Genomic DNA, 19955 nt, shown 5'->3' on the forward strand with positions numbered 1-19955 from the left:
TATTTAACTTGTTCGACCACAGTCACCTCTGAACCAAAGAACTGCAACGGACGAGCTCCTGTAATTATCCTACGATGAGTGAAAAGCACCATTGATGTTTTGCCCGGATTTACAGATAATCCAACCTGACAACACCATTGTTCAACCGATCGCAGGGCTTACTGCATTAAATCAAAGAGAGTGTTAATGCTTATATCGGTCATCAATATATGATAATCGTCGGCAAAACCATAAGTCGGAAATCCAAGGTTATTAAGTTTCCTTAACAAACCATCAGCGACTAGGTTCCATAAAAGTGGGGATAGTACACCACCTTGAGGAAAAACCCAAGATATTCCGTTTACGACTGCAATGTTTAACCTCCTGCAGCCATTCAGCCATCGGCACGGAAATACACCTTGACTTAGGAGTTCCTATTTTTGTGGCCTTTTACGACATGGAACAGGAAACCAGTGGATCAATTCTTGGTAAAAACTAATTCCGCCGGATGCCACACGGCTTACCTGTTTGGTGGACTTATAACACCGGTACAGGTGGACCGTAGCGTTATTCTTAGCCAGTTGAGAAACCGCTACCGACACTACACGGCTATCTAGGCTGCTCAGAGAGGGAAGTTAACATTGATGGTCAACTTCCATGGATGGCCGAGCAGCCGAAAAGAACGATTGAAAACAAGAAACCATTTAAGTGTTGTCGGTATCTCCACCAGTACCAAATAGTACTTCGCCACATGACAGAGTGCGGTTGAATTTCATTATTGATTCACTGTTAAAATACGAAATTACCGGACAAACACTTAACAACAAACATGTACCAAATAAATACACTTTCCATAAACGTATATATTTCTGAGCTATGATTCCGGCACCAGGTTATATGAATGTTATATGTTACAATGTTCAAAATCAACGGTAATATTTGGCCTGTATTCATTTCAGTCAGTAGCTGTCTGTCATTCTACAATCTGAAATAATATATATTATATGATACTACACAACAATGCAACATCAATGCATTGAGCTAAACAGAGTTGGACATTACTAACATTATAAACGTCAATTACCCTAGAACATGAATCATTTCTTATAGTACTAATTTTATTACACTCAACACATTGTTATTTAAACTCAAAACCCAAAGTATCATTTTTTATATGTAATTTTTGGACACAATTCAACCGTAATGTTAGTAATGTAACGATGGTTAAGATAACATTTTTTTTATGTGGAACCAAGGGGAGAGTTGCTTAATACAAACTGTATTGTGCCTCTAAAAAAACATGTGATATACAGGGTCCGCCATGTAACTTGCAATAAAACACAAACGGTTCATCCGATTTCAAAATTTATTTTTTCATATTAAAGTACAATCCTTCCGGCTGACCTTGCAGTACGCCATACGGTCGGTCCAGTTTTTTAGTACATTTTTCGATTGTATGTAGCTTTATTTCAGCTATGGCTGCACGAATGTTGAGCTTCAAGGCTTGAATTGTCTCTGGCTTGTCCACATAACACTTATCTTTGACAGCCCCCCAAAGATAATAGTCTAACGGCGTCAAATCACATCTCCGAGGCGGCCAAACGACATCCGAATATCGACTGATAATTCGATCTTCGAAGACTGTGCGCAGATGATCGCATTGGCTGTGTGGCACGGAGCACCACAACGAAACCAAATGGTGTCCAGGTCTTCCTCTTCAAGTAACGGGAAGAACCAATCGCTCGCCATTGACCGTGGCGGCGGCTCCTGCCTCATTTTCGAAGAAAAATGGCCCAACGATGCCGCCAGACCAAAATCCGCACCAAACCGTCACTCTCTGAGGATGCAACGGCTTCTCCATGCTAACGTGCGGGTTTTCCGTCCCCCAGATGCGACAATTTTGCTTATTAACATACCCGTCGAGATGAAAATGTGCCTCATCCCAGAAGATGATTTTTTGGCAAAAATCGGCGTCTTCTTCAAGCTGATGGCAAGGCCAGTAGGCACTATTTTCACGCGTTCCTCAAGCGTATACACAACCATTTTCGTTCAGCTGCAGGATAAAACTAAGTTTCTGTCAAATCAGAAGTGACATTAAGGTTACCAATGTTGAAATAACCGCTAGTTCAAAAAAAATTTAGATGGCGGACTCTGTAGATGTCGGAAAACGATGTTTGAGGTGGTTCTGAATTCCAAGATGGCGACTTTCGGTTTATTGATATTCCTTGAAAACCCTTACAACATGGGTATTTTCGGGACAGGTTTGATGTGTACATGTCGGAAAATCAAGACGCGACATTTTTAAAACGCAGAATTTCGACCGCACAAACAAGTAAACAAACGAAAACTGACAGCCAAACGCATGCTGTGATCTGAGCATAAAAACCATTACAAATACATGCGTACAACACAAATGTATGTGGATAGCTTATTTTCGATACACCCCTTAGATATATGACGGTTGTGAAATTAAAAAAAAAGCCATGTCAACACAAACATGGATCTTTAAAACTATTCTGCACGTGAAAAATGAATATTGCAGAATTGATCGTATGTGCTTTTGTAAATAGTAAATCAACAACGAACTACATTTTCATGGTGAAACATTCATCCGTACGCCTGGAATTTTCAAGCGCATTTGAATTTACGTTTAAACACCAGTTTAAAATAAAAATAAAAATAACACTTTTTAATGAGAACCATCGGAACGGTGATCAAAATATGAACAAGATAACTTTCAAACATTCTTGAACTGTTTTAAGATAATTTCGATCAAATTGAGGAGTAACTTTGATGAACTTAACTTTGCGTTCAATATCATTCAAAAGTGAAGCCATGGCGGCTCATTATTTCAGCAATATGAAAATCATACACAAATTCTCTGATTTAGTTTTGTTTCCATTGCGTATGAAACATTGAACTTCTGTAACTTTTTGATAATGATGCACTCCGTTGCAAAACAAAAAGTGTTCTGTAAATAGCAGAACTTTACGTCTGCTTAGCTGTTCAAATTGAACTGCCGAGTTTAGCACTAAGCAGTTCAATTTGAACTGCTCTGCACTGCTCTGCGAGATATGATTCAAGCCATTCCAAAAGTTTTTGTTCAATGCCATATTTTTTTTTAATTTTGAATAGCAATAATGGTATGTCAATTCTGTCGGAAGCTTTGCTGATGTCAGTATAGAGAGTTTCTACATTACTTCCATTATCCATAGCTACCAAAGTGAATGTAATGAATTCCATTTGTATTTATTCGTTTCAATTTTGTCGGATGAATACAAATGAATCCTGCACAACTTTTTCACATCAAATTTTGAGTTTCGCATCATTCTTTCTAAAAATTATAAAACTTCACACACTGACTTAAAAATTTAAGAGGCGGCCAAAATTATGCAGACTCTGTAGAGAAATATTTTTTAAAGTAAGGTTCTCAATTCTGCTTATCATTTTTTGCCTTGCGGAGAGCATCATTTCGCTCATTTTCCTTCGTCAAAAGATTGTTCGCCATTTAGGCATATATTTTGTCCGATGCAACTAAGACAGCCATTTGGAAAAAAAATCTGATAAGTTGCACAATTGTTATAGTTACCTCTTTTTTAAATGACGATGTCTAGGGCAACAGTTGGTTATTTGCTGAACAATTGTTTAAGAAGTAATCGAAGTTGATCTGTAAATGATTTCTTCGGTAGTGTTATAAAGCTAAGTGATAAGTTTCACAACCGATTCTATTATGTTTAAAAAATGTCTCCGAACATTTCAAACATAAAAAACAATTCTAAAACAATTGTAGAATACGAGGTCTGTTCAAAAAGTACCCGGAATTCTCATTTTTCTAAAAAAATATTTATTTATTCGTCTACATCTATATGGTCCCCTTCAAAGTAATCCCCCCTAGATATAATACACTTATGCCAGCGTTTTTTCCAGTCTTCGAAACACCCCTGATAGTCACTTTTTGTAATGCTCTGTAGCACTCTCAGCGATTCTGCCTTTATCTCTTCAATCGATGAAAAACACTGTCCTTTCATGGGTCTCTTCAACTTTGGGAACAGGAAAAAATCACACGGAGCGATATCTGGTGAATAAGGAGGTTGGGGCATGATTAAAGTCTTGTTTTTAGCCAAAAAATCACGAATAAGCAACGATGAATGAGCAGGTGCGTTATCGTGGTGCAAAACCCATGAATTGTTTTTCCATAAATCGGGGCGTTTTTTTTCGAATTGCTTCACGCAAACGTCGCATTACTTCAAGGTAATACTCCTTATTGACGGTTTGACCTTTTGGCAAGAATTCTTTATGCACTATGCCATTATAATCGAAGAAAACAGTAAGCAAAACCTTGACATTTGATCGAACTTGATGTGCTTTTTTCACTCTTGGTGACGTTGGGTGCTTCCACGTGGACGATTGTGCTTTTGTTTCGACATCATAACCGTACACCCATGTTTCATCACCAGTTATGATCCTTTCAAGTAAATTTGGATCGTCGTTGACGTCGTTTAACAGCTCCTGAGCGATGGTAATGCGTTTGTTTTTTTGATCAAAATTCAGCAGTTTTGGAACGAATTTTGCTGCCACTCGTTTCATGCCCAAAACATTTGAAAAAATATGATGGCATGAGCCAACTTCATCAGCAACTTCTCTAATAGTGATTCGGCGATCATCCATAATCATTTTTTCCACTTTTCCCACATTTTCATCGATTATTGACGTGCTGGGTCGACCGGAGCGTTCGTCGTCTTCAACGTCTTCGCGGCCATCTTGAAAACGCTTATACCACTCGTAAACACTTGTTTTTTTTTCATAGCAGACTCACCGTAGGCTCTCTGTAACATTTCGCACACTTGGTTACACTTTATTTAATTTTTCACGCAAAATTTAATACAAATTCTTTGACTCTTCAATTCTTCCATTGTTTAAACTAACAAAAATCGCCGAGCTCAAAAAAACACGTCTACACTAGCCGCTACAAGACAGAATGTAAACAATGAATACAGCTGCAAATTTCACCATACATTAGGGACATATGTACCAACACAATAAAAAAAAAATTTGACCACCGGACTCTCCAGACGCGCGCAATTAAAAAATTCCGGGAACTTTTTAAACAGACCTCGTATCTTGAAATTTCAATAAGTTACACTTGTTATTTGCAATCTTTTTAGTTTCTGCATCTCTTGACAGAATTACTAATGAGCATGCATTGCCTAATTTTTGGAACACTAAAACAGTAAACGTTTCCTATTACATTGCCAAATTTTTTTCATCATAAGTAAGTTTGAGTTTATCACCAAACCGTTGATCGATGATTCCTAGTTAAGAGATTATAATCGATGTCCCTCTCATTGCCATTTTGAGGCGTTGAAAATAGACTTCAACTAAATAAACTGTTGATTATGTAATGTGATTTTAGTGTTGCTTTCTGCTGTCTCCGGCATTTGACAGCATTTAAAACAACACACCACTTGAATATATGCAAATCGAAAACCATATTGGATATGTTAACAAATATTAGTTAAGTCAACTACTACAAAAATCCTAAACTGCGATATCGTAATTTTAAGATCGAAATCGTCCGAAGTGAAAATTCTGATTCTATTAAATTGTTTACTTAAATAATTTTAAATACTATATTAAAGTAGAGCATACTGCAACATTGCAAAGGAAAAACCGAAGAGAACTAAAACTTGATCGATGACCTAAGAGCATCAGAAGAGCCCGTTATCAAACAAAGCTTCTGGTTTTTAAACTGGTGACCCATTTATCACCGTTTTGGTTCACGAATCATTCCATCCATCCGCAAAAAAAAAAGAAAACAAAGTTCAACCACTTTGCCGTAGTCCAGCTGGAAAATATCCGTTGAAAAGTAATTACACTACCACGTACGTACCTGCTTCCACTGTTTTGGGATCCCGTACGCGCGTACGAAAATTCCGCCGGGTGATTAATGAGTTTGTCCCCGCTTAAATCTAGACGGCTGGCCACTGTCGTGCCAGCTGCTGCTACTGATGATGGGAACACTTCACACACTTCAAAGTAAAAATCACATTCAGTGGACTTCACTTGACACTGATTGCCGTTAAAGACATCGATAGGACCATTCGTTTTCCAAACAAAATTTGATGGGTCGAAATGGTGAAACGTGCACTAGAAATGGTAATAAGTTGTACACACACACACTATTTATATTTACGAGGTTTTGAACGATAATGATGATCACGGTTATGGTTGTAGATAATATTCGATAATATGATGATTACGATTAATGCGAATAAACACTGCTATACTGCTTAGATTAAAAGATATAACGCACAGATGCACTGTTAGAATATACACAGATTTACTGTGATAGCCTAATACGGTTACGATATTTATTTTTACAACACACCAACCAGCTGTTAATTCACTGTAAACTCACTGTTTCCGAATATTCTTCCCTGTGCCAAAACACTACACCGAGAGAGCGAAGCGAATTTTCAACTTGAGCACGAACATCCTCCAGGCAGCATCAAAATTAAACGAACATCATCGTAACTCCCATACGTTCGCCAGTCACTGTTACTGTTGCGAGTGAAATTCCTGTTGAAATTCTTTCCTCCGTTAGGAGGGTTTTATATCCACCAGGGCGGTTTATAAACTCTCTGATCGCCGACGATTAGAAATTCCTATGATCCGGCACCGCTGTATGCTTCGGTTGCGTTTAAACTTCACACTTGGCCTCGGCTACTTCCGGATGGGTTCTTCTACTGGACTATTGCACTGCCCTGCTCGGACCAATCCGCATATTTTAACAAAACACCAGAATGCCACTCACTAGCGGATCCTTGGCAAATACATGTACGAGTAACTCGAGCAATCGTAACCTTTTGCTATTTGGTCAGATTTCACTACCGATCGAGAAAGCCCATTCACCGACAGTAGTAGAAGTAGTCTTCGCCCGGTAACGATCATTCACATCCAACGATAGAAATCGCACTGATGTCTCGATTTTCCGGTAACGCCAACAAGGATATCATCGGTAAAATCCGTCTCGTTAGTCCTCTCTCGCTTTTTCTTTTTGCCCACCACCGCTATTTTCCGCTCAGCACCCCACTGTAAACCACCCACCCCACGGCTGCTAAGGTCACACTAACACACGCGCTTAGACGGTCCTTTTAGCAATCAACCAGCCACGCAGCCGGTCGATCGGCGAGCCACAACATCAGACTCTTCCCGTCATTCATCGTCGCTGCGGTACGCTACGCTAACTACGTGTTGGGTGGTTAGCAGGTGGAAAACTGCATTCGGCTTTCCCCCGAAACACCGACTCTCACTCCGACAGGATAAACACTCTCTCTCTCGTTCGCTCTCGGCAAAGCATCTCGTCAATGAAAAACCGGCATCCAGTCTAGCCAACCGCGCTCTCTTCCATCGCACATAGCACCGTCTGTGGCCCGGCAAGGATCAAAACATACCACTGCATGCAAGGGCGCGCGTCTGTGAGAGTTGTAAACAAGCTGTGCTCGGAGAAAAAGAAAGTATCACGAATTACGGCAGTAGCAGAATCGTGCGATGATTTGGCCGTCCACACTAAAAATAGCCCGAATGTAGACAAATCGTGCACACGATACGATAGTCACATTGTGAACTCTCCGTTTCTGAAGAGAAAGAGAAAAAGCGATGTTTCATGTCGTGTGTTCTCTCAAACTAAAACAGCGCTCTACGCTCTCCGTCTCGCGTGCTATCTTGCGAAACGTTAAAAAGATACGGTTCTCATTGAGCTGGATGCCGCTTTCAAACATGCCGATAACGCTTGTGGAGGCTTTGAAGCACATGTTTGACACAAATCATACGAAACTCGTAGTGTTTGTGCTTTCGCCGAGCCGGTGATTGGCAGACACATGATTTATTTGGTATTAACCCTTTCGTAGCCGTGTGGGTGGTTTGTGTAAAATTTATAAGTTTATAAAATTCAACGTTTGTTTACGAGGAGGGGGTTGAGTCCGAAGAACATATACGTAGTACCATAATTGTTTACAGGGAAAAGCTCCTGATAATAAAATTGCAACATTGCAAGTGTTGTTTCACGTAATGGTATTTTTTAACTAACATAAGGTTCATTTATCCATAATCAGTTACCTGAGAACAATGACAGCAAGATAAAAATCCACTTCATTTCAACAGAAACGTTTCATGTTGAAAATTTCAAATGGCAATTTCACGTCATTTATGTCAGTTACGTACTTGACTTTCGTACTTCCGTGTAAGTGAAAGTCATAAATTAAAATATATAAAAGGGTAAAGGTAAAGAACGCGAAATTATTCGACACGTATTTTTTCATTTCAATATGATACGTGAAATTTTCGAGATATGATTTTTTGAAATTTCGCGTTTTCGAAAAAGATCCTGTTTTCAGCCTATACTGTAAAATCTAATAAAGATACAAAAATTCGCCTAAGACATGAAATGTGCCTCTTTTCCTTAGCTTTCAAATACGCGATTCCATAAAACAACCTTTAAAGTAAATATAATGAAAAAAGTTAAAAATTAATAAACAAATAAAAAAATTTAAAACTCGAGCCTTTTTTTTTCTTTGTTGAAAAAAAAACCTAAGGGGTTTAACTAATTCTTGGCTAAGTTTCAGAGTGGAAAGATCAATACTTTCGGAGCAGTGAATTTTTCAATAACGACCCGCACGCGCGGAGCGTACCGCAGCGCAATGCTCCAATGCAATCGTTCATTCAATAATCGCTGGAAGTGTTGCCACTGATGTGTGATCGGTCAACAAATTTCCGTCTCGGTCGTTGATCATAACTGGTACGGATGTACCCATAGTTCTCATGCTGTTGACCGTTTTATAGAACCTCCGAGCCTCGTTTTATTGAACTTCCGAGGAATCTATGTTTGAATAGTCCTAATATCGATAACTTCGAGGAAATGTCGCTCGTCTATCAAAACATGGTCGATTTAAGAGCTTGTTTCACCATTTCGGTGTTCCCAGGTGTGTTCATGAATATCCCTGCGCGCAAAATAGGTGCTACAGATCGCCATTCCTCTGGCTGCGGCGAGGTTAATCAACCTTAGGCCGTTGTCGTTGGTAGATGAGTGGAGGTTCTCCATAGCAATAACTGGGTAAAAATTTTCTTACCTTCCGACCTGAGTGTTTACATCCTCGATGATGATTTTAACGTCGTGACTGCCTTCTTGCTCGAGGGCTGCAAAAGGTCAATGTAGAGGTTGCGACTCTTCAAGAAATTCGATGGCGTGGCACAGGCGAACGAGAATTCCGCGCAGTGGACCCAACTGCGGGTACTTTGTTTAAGTACCACATACAGTGGAGGCGAAAAATCATAAAGCGGAGTTAGTTTTGTAGTACTTAGTAAGCAACAGCGACGGATCATCAGGTGGAGAACGGTGGACGAACGTATCTGTGTGTTGAGGATGAAGGGCAAGTTTTTCTACTACAGTTTAATCTACGCATACGCACCAACCAACGACAAACCCAACGATGTGAAAGAAGAATTCTATGACCGTTTAGACAAGACCTACGACAAGTGCCCTAATGTCGTAGGTCTTGTCTAAACGGTCATAGAATTCTTCTTTCACATCGTTGGGTTTGTCGTTGGTTGGTGCGTATGCGTAGATTAAACTGTAGTAGAAAAACTTGCCCTTCATCCTCAACACACAGATACGTTCGTCCACCGTTCTCCACCTGATGATCCGTCGCTGTTGCTTACCAAGTACTACAAAACCAACTCCGCTTTATGATTTTTCGCCTCCACTGTATGTGGTACTTAAACGAAGTACCCGCAGTTGGGTCCACTGCGCGGAATTCTCGTTCGCCTGTGCCACGCCATCGAATTTCTTGAAGAGTCGCAACCTCTACATTGACCTTTTGCAGCCCTCGAGCAAGAAGGCAGTCTCGCGCAGGTCCTGACAGGGTCCTGACGTTTCAAGTACCGAGCAAACATAACAAGACATGTACATAGACATCATCGAAGTAAAATCATTCCCACGCTTCCTAAAGTAAAAAAAATATTGGGCTTCTTTTCTCGAGGTGGAAGGTATTTTTTTCTACAAGGTGATATGTAATTTACGCACGGAGTGGAAAGCTATTGGCTGCTCTAGAGGGATCGACCAGTTGGATGACGAGGTCGGTCCAGTGATGCCGGTTCGAGGGTAACTTCCGGTTCACTGGTGCCTCGACGACCCAAAACTGATGCTATGTCGCGGAACTACTCGACTAGTCTCCGCCAAAAGATCTAGTCTACACCGACGGAGGGTTCCCCGACGAGGGAAAATCTCCCGAACCGACGCTTACGGTACACATCTACGACCCGACCGAAAGGATGCTTAAGTCGATCCAATGATTCCGGTTGGAGCGTGACTTCCGGTTCACTGGCGCTCAGACGATCCTAACGGTACCACGGTAGTACGATCTACTCATCTAGTCCCATACAAAGGATATAGACTACTCCGACGGAGAGTTCCCCGACGAAGGAGGCTCCACCGAAATCGACGCTTTCGATACCCGTCAACTCCCGATCGAGAGGATGCCAGGGACGATCCAGTGATTCCGGTTGGAGGATAGCTTCCGGTTCACTGGCGCCCCAACGATCCTAACAGTTTTACGTACTACTCGTCTAGTCCCCGATGAAAGATCTAGACTACTCCGACGAAGAGCTCCCCGGCGAAGGAGGTTCTCCCTGACCGACGTTTATTCGCTTATTCCTTCTTGAGCCCACTACGGTTGTACGCGACCAGCGGTCGCGGCTGCCTGCCTGCTCCGCACTCCATTTCCGCTGCAATATACCCGCAATTTGGGATGCCGCGGTCGACACTGCGTTCCAGTTCGCTACGCAGTGGCACATGCTCTGGAACAGGTTCTCCGGTGTGGTGTCAATGCCACATGCCTCCAGTAGCTTACTCCTTTGAGCCGCGAAACGGGAACATGCGAACAAGACGTGTTCTGCCGTCTCAATCTCGTCTGGGCAGCCAGGCAGCCGAACCTGTGGAGGTACCACCTGAAGCCCCCTTGGCCTGTGAGGAATTGCGTCAGGCCGAAGTTCACTTCTCCGTGAGGTCTATCCAACCAACTCTAAGTATGAGCCGATATGTCCCTTGGTTGCACTGTCCCACTCTCGATGCAATCTGCGTAGAGAAGCGGCTTTGGATGCACTACGGACGTTCCTGTCTCCTCGCATGCTGTAGCACTCCGCATCTTCAGTCACTATCAGACAGATAGGCATCATACTTGCAACCACGCAGGCCGCATCCCTCGATACAGTGCGGTATGCACTGATCACGCGAAGACAAATCAGTCTATGAGTACTCTTCAGCATCTGTGCGTTTTGTTCCACATTAAGTGCCGACGCCGACTGCCACTCCTGCCAGTAGCCTACGTTTACTGGAGCGCACAGGCGAGCTGTTGACCATCGTTCAGCGCCGCGATCGCTATTGATGCGCGCCTGCAGGCGTATTCAACGTGCTTACTGAAGCTGAGTTTGTCGTCAAGCATCACACCCAATTGCTTCAGTGATCTCTTGGAGGCGATCACGCAATCTCCGGCATGTACCAACGCTTCCTGTTCCGATTTGCGGTTGTTTGCCACCATCACCGCTGTTTTGTGATGCGCGAGTTGCAGTTTCCTGCTACGCAGCCAGTCCTCCACCAAGCAGATTGAGTGTGATGCACTCAGTTCGACCTCTTCGATGGATTCGCCGTAGACTGTCAGTGTGAAGTCGTCCGCGAACCCGACTATCTTGACACCCGGAGGGAGCCTCAACCTCAGTACTCCATCGTACATTATATTCCACAGGATCGGGCCCAAGATAGATCCCTGTGGTACTCCAGCCGTGATTGGAGTGTTACGTGTGCCTTCCTCGGTCTCGTAGAGCAATACTCGGTTCTGGAAGTAGGTTTCCAGAATCTTGTACAGCCCTTCTGGTACTCCCAGTCGAAGTAGGGAATCAGCAATGTCTGCCAAACAAGCACTATTGAACGCGTTCTTAACGTCTAGCGTTACTACCGCACAGTAGCGGATTCCTCGTCGTTTGCGCTAAATAGCTATCTCCGCCGTGGTTACCCTCAATGTTATGGTGTACTGCTGGCTGGACAGTTCTCCTACCTTCTCTATGAAGAGGGATAGCGTGTTCAGGATGATTTCTCAAGGAGCTTTCTCACAGTGTCGATCAGACAGATTGGTCTATACGCCAATGGGTCCCCTGGGGGTTTCCCAGGTTTCGGTAATAGTACCAACCTCTGCCTTTTCCAAATGTCTGGGAACATACGCTCATCCAGACATCTCTGTATGAACATGTCCGGTTTTGTCAGTATAGCCGCCTTTAGAGCCACGTTCGGGATACCGTCTGGCCCCGAGGCTTTCTTTTTATCGAGCGATCTCGCCGCAGTGAGCAACTCATCGTTCGTCACATTTTCAACTTCGTTCGCTGGTAGCGGGGCCAGAGGGACGTGTCGTGATGGGGAAAGAGAACCGTTATGATTTCCTTCAGCCTCGCCGGACTACGTTCAGGGGGTGTTAGCGCCCCTCTCGTTTTGGCCATTAACATCCAGTAGGCATCGCCCCATGGATTGGAGTTGGCTGCCTCACATAGCTGGTCGAAACAGGCTCTTTTGCTTGCGCTGATGGCCTTGTTTAGTGCTAACTTCGCCGTTTTGAACGCCATGTTCCTCTTGATCCTCACCTCCGCTGATCGAGCTCTTTGCATCCTTCTTCTTCGATGGTCTGTTGGTCTTCGGTTGAGCATTTCTACACGCCCATGACAAGATAGCGACCAACTCGTCCCCTCTCAGGTTCGCGTTGTGCTCCTCCAATCCAAGGGCAGTGCAAAATGATTCGCGGTCGAAGTTAGCAACCTTCCACGCTAGAGTTTTGGGAGTATTACTCCTTCTTGTGCCTCTCGCCAATTGACCGATCGTGTAGCGAATGGCTAGATGGTCGCTATGGGTGTATCCATCATCAACTCTCCAATTAAGATCTCCTGCTAGACCGGGACTACAGAAAGTCAGGTCGATAAACGACTCGACTCGGTTCCGCTGGAAGGTACTTTTCAGTCCATCATTCGCTAACACGACGTCTAACTTGGCGAGGGCCTCCAGTAGCGTCTGTCCTCTCCTATTGGTAAAGTGCCTGCCCCAAGCCGTTGCCCAGGTGTTGAAGTCTCCGGCTATCACCACCGGCTTCCAACCCACCAGGTCTACGGTCAACCTGTCGACCATCCGGGTGAACTGGTCTATTGACCATCTGGGTGGAGCGTAGCAGCTACAATAGTACACTCCGTTCACCGTCGCAATGGCTACTCCCTCCGCTTGCGTTTTCACCACCTCTTGCACTGGGTATCGACCAGTCGTCAAGAACGCCACAGTCTTGGATTCGTCCGACACCCAGTTCCCGTTATCTACTAGTATGAGATAGGGATCCGAGAGAATGGCGACCTCAATGCTCCATTCCGCCACTGACTGGTGCAGCAGTTGCTGCCCAGCTGCACAGTGATTTAGATTCAGCTGTGCTACTTGCATATTGTTTTACTCCCTCCACTTGTTGGACAAGTAGGTCCGCCCATGACGTAGTTTGTTGCCTTCTTCTTGCTCGCGCACAGTATGCAACGTGGCGTATTTTCACATGCATACGTTTTGTGCCCCTCGCTGCCGCAACGCTTGCAGAGGTTGCTCCGGTCTGGGCCTTTACAGTCCCACGACTTGTGGCCAGGTTCGGAACACCTGAAGCTCATACCCAACACCGGCGGTTGGTAAGCGGTCACTGGGCATACCGACCATTCGACCTTTAGTCTCCCCTTTTTTAAGAACCTTATTAGCATCCGTGGCCGATAGCTTGAATGTAGCTATTTGGGTGCACTGCGGTCCTTTCTTCATGCGGATGGATTCCCGTGGGACATTCACACCTCCTTGCTCCTTGATGGCCATGGCAAGTTCTTCTGCGGTGACGATTTCATCCAACCGTTTGCGCTGGAGTGCAACCTCACTACGCAGGGCTTTAACTTCGGCAGCATCTCTCCCGTTTTCGTGCGACGTATGCTGCGAACCTCTTTGCCAAGTTCGGCTAGCTTTACCTCACTCCGCATGGCCTTGAACACATCAGCGTACTTTTCTTTGTCGGCCTTGTCCCTAACCCTTCTCTCGGGAATGGGCCCAGCACCTCTTTGGACCCTTTTCTTCTTTGCGACCTTCAGCCATGGTTGCTCAGGCTGATTCTCGCCGGGTTCGCTTTCATGGCTCGGATCCGGGGGTCGAGTGCCGAGGTTTAGGTTGAGCCCCTCGCCACGTTCCTTCGTTCCATCATTTCCGCCATGGTCTTTACTCCTTCTGGTCTTGGGAGTCAGGCGTTTACTACCTGGAGAATCCCTGGCGCGTTTTATTCCGCTCAATCGTGAGCCGGTGCGCATAGTTGACCGCATCCTGGTTTTTATCGCTATCGAAGGTGAAGGGCTCTTTTTGAGAAGACTTCTCCGACTTTCCGCCACCCTCTAGCCGCACTATCAACGCCTCTTGGTCCCTTTAGCTACGTTCATGGCCTTACGTAGCTTCAGCAAGTTCACCTTCAGCTCCTTGTTGATGTTGGTTTTCTCCTGCGTGAATTCGATAATCGCGTCGAGTTGTTCTATGACCGCTGTCATACACGGCTTGACTACTTCATTCCCTTGATCCCGGGACTCAGGCTGGTCCACTGATTTGACGGGGGCATTGCTGTCGCTCGTCCCCTCAGCTTCCACTTCTCTCTCCTCTCTCGCTCCCGTTCTGGATGGAGACCTCCTCAAACCCCCTCTTGCGAAAGGGTTTACCTCCTTGCTCGACGCCGATGTTGATGGTGTAGAACTCATTTTATATGGGTCCCCCTTATTGCTACCGTCAAACCCAGCCGAAAGTAGTCGCTATCGTGATCCCATGGTTGCCATGTGAGGGTTGGCTTTACGCTCAGAGCCGGATCAGCGCAAATTAGGAAAAGGGCATCTGAACCTACTTCCACCCAGTCATCCCAACCAGGTGGCTGAAAGTAATAAGGCGTGCCATAAGGCCTGCCACGGTTTTAAGGAACGGAAGGCAGCTGCGGCATTAGCCTACTCGCCTTTTCAAGCCGGCTCCACCCTGCTTTACTGAAGGAGTAGAATACAGCAACTGTCAGCCCTAGCTTCTCTATATATATTCCGATCTACCGTATCGTACCCGTGAATGGTATGGTAGCCAGTATGCCATAGTTAGGACCTCACTGGCGTTAGTCCTAACGTGCCGAGTCGGCACTCCCGCTGGGCTTGTGCACTTTGAGCGGCACACGATCGCTTTAGTAGGACTTGCTTGCGAATACATGCAGCTTTTTATAGAGGATTAGCAGAGCCCACTGCCAAACCCCACCACATCCTAGGCAAGCCCTATAACTCGCAGTTGCCGGGGAAGGGGTCGTCAAGTCAGGTGGAAGGTATGTAATCACTTAAACGAGAACGAGATTTAGCTGCATCCGTTTCGGTGGTCAACGAGGTGCACAGTGTCGAGTATGACAACGTTAAGCACAAAATCGCTGTGTACGTGTGTTTTATCGAATGGGAAGTATGGCTGATTTTTTCCCCAGTAACCGGAATAGTGTGCGAGTGTTACGTATGCGACTGCATAAGGCAATTCCATATTATGAAATTTGTGGTCATAGCGGAAGGCATCCTTGTACATCGTTGGATACCTATGATATTCAGCAGATTACCTGTCAGTTTTCACTACGGTAAATCCTGCACTGAAATAGCGGAAAGGACATCTTCAACCAAAGAAATTTTCACAACAACAACAATACCAATGATGAGGCATTGGATGAAAAGACGAGCCACGAACAAAGTGCCCCTCAATCCTCGTTGGATGGAAATGGATGCTCCTCTCCCCCAAGAAAAGCGGTTACCACGAGATCCAATAAGGGAACGGGTTAGTCGGTTAGTCGAAGCCTTTCACGCAGCCCATCTGCGTTCGATCCTCAACCCCGCATATAGAGTAAGAAAGCTTTTGTGGCTCGAAGAGGTGAATGACCTTAAGGTTGAAACAAAAAAAAACGAGATCCAATAACAAAAATATTATTTTGTCAATCAAAAACAAAAAGAACGACTCAATCGGCTACGTGAAGCTTGTACGCGAAAAGGTCTAAATAAAAAAGATTTATAAAAAAAGTCGTAAGTATCAAACCATATAAACCGCATTCAATGCGTTTAAAGTTATGTTCCGGATTTTCTCATCACGAATCCACTGTTTTCCTCACTAAATGCTAGAGCAAGCAACAGCTTGTTTTGATTTTCTGCATTGCAACCCACGTCGAAAAAGTAATCATCAAACAAACTCTGAGGTACGCCAGTTTTGCTGGCCTCATTTTTCAAAATGTCTTCTTTCATTGAACTATTCCGAAGTTTTTCTTTTCTAAATATTCTCCGTCTGATTCCTCGCTGATTGCTTTGTTGCATGTCAACTGTCCCCGGTGGCCACATCGAGCCGCCATCCGCCAAGCGCTCTGAAGCTTGCATATCCTGCCGGATTCCAGATGCCATAACAAAACCGTTTCTGTAGCAATAATTAATAAACGTCCCTCAGGACACTCTACAGAAAGCAGCGCCTCGTCCGACTCAATCCAACACGGGAGAAAGCTGAAAGGATAGTAATAAAAATAAAAACAAAACGTGGCAGCCTTCGAGGGTTCGTCGGTGTACTTGAAGTCGTTTCTTTTCACCGGCCTCCTCTCACTCAGTTCGCCAAGCACAAAATATCCACCGATGCATCTCCGTTACGGCGGAGTATTAATGAAATCCCTTCCCGCAGTGCACCAACCCGTTCCCGACGCCAAGGCTAGAATCGGACGCCACAGGTTTCGAGAAAGGGAACGAAAGAAAATTCGACGTCCCCTTCCTTGTACCACCACTCCAAACCGAAGGAAACGGCGATAATTTATTCTGCGCTGTTTGCATGCATCTTGTAATTGTTTTTTTTTCTACTCCTGTTCATTGTTGAATCTTCATCGGGAGGCAGTGCAGAGCGATGTGTAAGTGAAAGTGGATTTGCTGTAATGAATGTCCTTAATCCTTTTTCGCACGGAAGGCGCCCCACGATTGTAGCGGTAGACAACAAAAAAAACTTATTCACTCCATTTGACGCACATCCTTTCAATTTTGTGGTGCTTTCTTGTGGGTAGAATCGAACAATGCAAATAAGAGAGAAATTGAAACCGCTAATTCTTTGGCAATTCAGCGATTAATGGAAATAGATTGATCCACTCTTTTCATTATACCTACTAGACGTATGGCAGGAATCGTTTCTATGGGTTGCGTTTTTTGTCACTGATTTTTTAAGTGCTGAAGACCTCTTACGTTGCTGATGCTATCTATTTTTTTTTCTCTATTTATGAACGGTGACCCAAGATTGCCTACTGCTTTGTTGCCCAAGGCACCTGATTGCACATTCTAAGATCTTTACTTATGAAACATTTTTTGAAACCTTCGATTTGTAATGAAATCTAGCAAATCATATTCTCTGACACTTAGTTTCATTATTCTCTGCAAAACTAAAGAAAAAACTCACATTCTGTCAATTTATTGATGAAAAATCTTGATCCCTAAAATTCACCTTGTCGTCTCAAAAATAAATTTAATTTTGCAATATGAATACGACTTACTTTACTAAGGGGTACTTTTTCAAAATTTACCCTGTACAAGAATGGGTAGAACTTTATCGTGAATATCTCTTGTTTATTAAGGTAGCAACATTAATTTCTTCTCCATACCAATTTATTATACATTTTTAAAATAAATATGAGATATCTAAAAATAACTCAAAATTGAAGTTTTCTAAAACGTTTGATATGAACGAGCATTAAGAAAAAATTCAGTGTCAAAATAAGACGCACAAAATTCCAAATACATGAATTGAACGAATCATCGCACAAAGCTTATCGTGTAAAACCAACCCTTAGAAATACGGAATGTTTTCAGTGATTGAGCGATGTGGGCTTACGACACGTTTTATTTGCAAGTAAAACAGCCACTCATCTCCTGAATATTTTTAATTGATTAATATGAGGGAGACATATTTGTGCATGTTGTTTCAGACGGTCAATTTGGCATTCAATTAAAAGCCAAAATGCTTGCATAGCTGACTTTCTTGCCGATAGTGAACTGTGTACTGCTCAATCGGTTCATAAACGAGACATATGAGTGCTGAGTGTGATATTAGTTGTGGTCGACTGATCACCTATACATCTATGTAATTCCTTAACAACTCTTTAATTCCCAGATACACGGTAGATCCCGCAGTCAATACATCGAAAAAAATTCATTATCGTGGTCATGATTGAAATATCATGAAACCAATCCTCCTATTGAATATTGCATGAGTCTTCCAGATGGCATTGGTATATATCTATATTGGCCGCATCCTTCAGTCCGTGTGGGCCCACGGGAAACACCGCGAGGCTACGAAGACCCGGCGGGTGGCCCGCATGCTGGTCATCGACTGGAGCGGTTTTCCGTGGGCGGTGATGGTGATGTTACGGAAGAGAATGATAAAAAGTAAATATTGTGGAAACGGATTATATGCGCTCAATTTTCTCAGAGATGGCTGAACCGATTTTAACAAACTTATGCTCGTTTGAAAGCTACTGATAGGCCTTTGATCAAGTTCGAAGACCAAATGGCTGTGACTTTTGGTTCCGGATATATGATTGTATAAGTGACGTAACCGACAAAATACGTTGATTTTTACCGCTCTTATATATATATATATATATATATATATATATATATATATATATATATATATATATATATATATATATATATATATATATATATATATATATATATATATATATATATATATATATATATATATATATATCTATATATATATATATATATATATATATTAATAATAATAATAATAATAATCATAACAGATCGGCTGAAAAGTTCGTATCGTTTCTATGAGAGGGCGCCACTAGAATTAAATCCATGCCATTTGCAGTTAGTACCAACCTTCAAAAGATACGTGTATAAATTAGACTGCTGTCTGATTATTAGTTTGTGAGATATTGCATTTTGAGTGAAGCTACTTTTGTTATTGTGAAAAAAATGGAAAAAAAGGAATTTCGTGTGTTGATGAAACACTACTTTTTGATGAAAAGAAGTGCCGCCGATACCAAAAAATGGCTTGATGAGTGTTATCCAGACTCTGCACCGGGCGAAGCAACAATTCGTAAGTGGTTTGCAAAATTTCGTACTGGTCATATGAGCACCGAAGACGATGAATGCAGTGGACGTCCAAAAGAGGCTGTTACCGATGAAAACGTGAGAAAAATCCACAAAATGATTTTCAATGACCGTAAAGTGAAGCTGATCGAGATAGCTGACACCCTAAAGATATCAAAGGAACGTGTTGGACATATTATTCACGAATATTTGGATATGAGAAAGCTTTGTGCAAAATGGGTGCCGCGTGAGCTCACAATCGATCAAAAACAACAACGAAAAACCATGCTGAAATTGAACGAATTGGGCTTCGAATTGCTCCCTCATCCACCGTATTCTCCAGATTTGGCCTCCAGTGACTTTTTCCTGTTCTCAGACCTCAAGATAATGCTCGCTGGTAAAAAATTTAGAAGCAATGAAGAGGTAATCGCTGAAACTGAGGCCTATTTTGAGGCAAAGGACAAATCGTACTACAAAAATGGAATCGAAAAGTTGGAAAATCGCTATAATCGCTGTATCGCCTCTGATGGCAATTATGTTGAATAATATAAACGAATTTTGGCAAAAAATGTGTGTTTCTATTAAACAATACGAACTTTTCAGCCAAACTGTTAATAATAATAATAATGATAATAATAATAATAATAATAATAATAATAATAATAAAAATAATAATGATAATAATAAAAATAATAATAATAATAATAATAATAATAATAATAATAATAATAATAATAATAATAATAATAGTAATAACG

General features: G+C 42.8%; 2 protein-coding genes across 3 annotated transcripts in view; both read right to left on the reverse strand.

The window, feature by feature from the left end:
• LOC131438235 (uncharacterized) overlaps positions 1-6936 on the reverse strand; it is a 679506-nt gene extending 672570 nt beyond the window's left edge. For both annotated transcript variants that reach the window (XM_058608110.1, XM_058608111.1), the window contains exon 1: positions 5870-6936. The gene's annotated coding sequence lies outside the window, so the exon portion shown is untranslated. The remainder of the gene's footprint in view (positions 1-5869) is intronic.
• A 7539-nt stretch (positions 6937-14475) lies between these two features.
• LOC131433842 (uncharacterized) overlaps positions 14476-19955 on the reverse strand; it is a 41445-nt gene continuing 35965 nt past the window's right edge. The window contains exon 3 of the mRNA XM_058600447.1: positions 14476-14565. Coding sequence (XP_058456430.1) covers positions 14476-14565 — 90 coding nt within the window. The remainder of the gene's footprint in view (positions 14566-19955) is intronic.

Source organism: Malaya genurostris, chromosome 3 (genome assembly GCF_030247185.1).
Source record: "Malaya genurostris strain Urasoe2022 chromosome 3, Malgen_1.1, whole genome shotgun sequence".
Taxonomy (NCBI): Eukaryota; Metazoa; Arthropoda; class Insecta; order Diptera; family Culicidae; genus Malaya; species Malaya genurostris.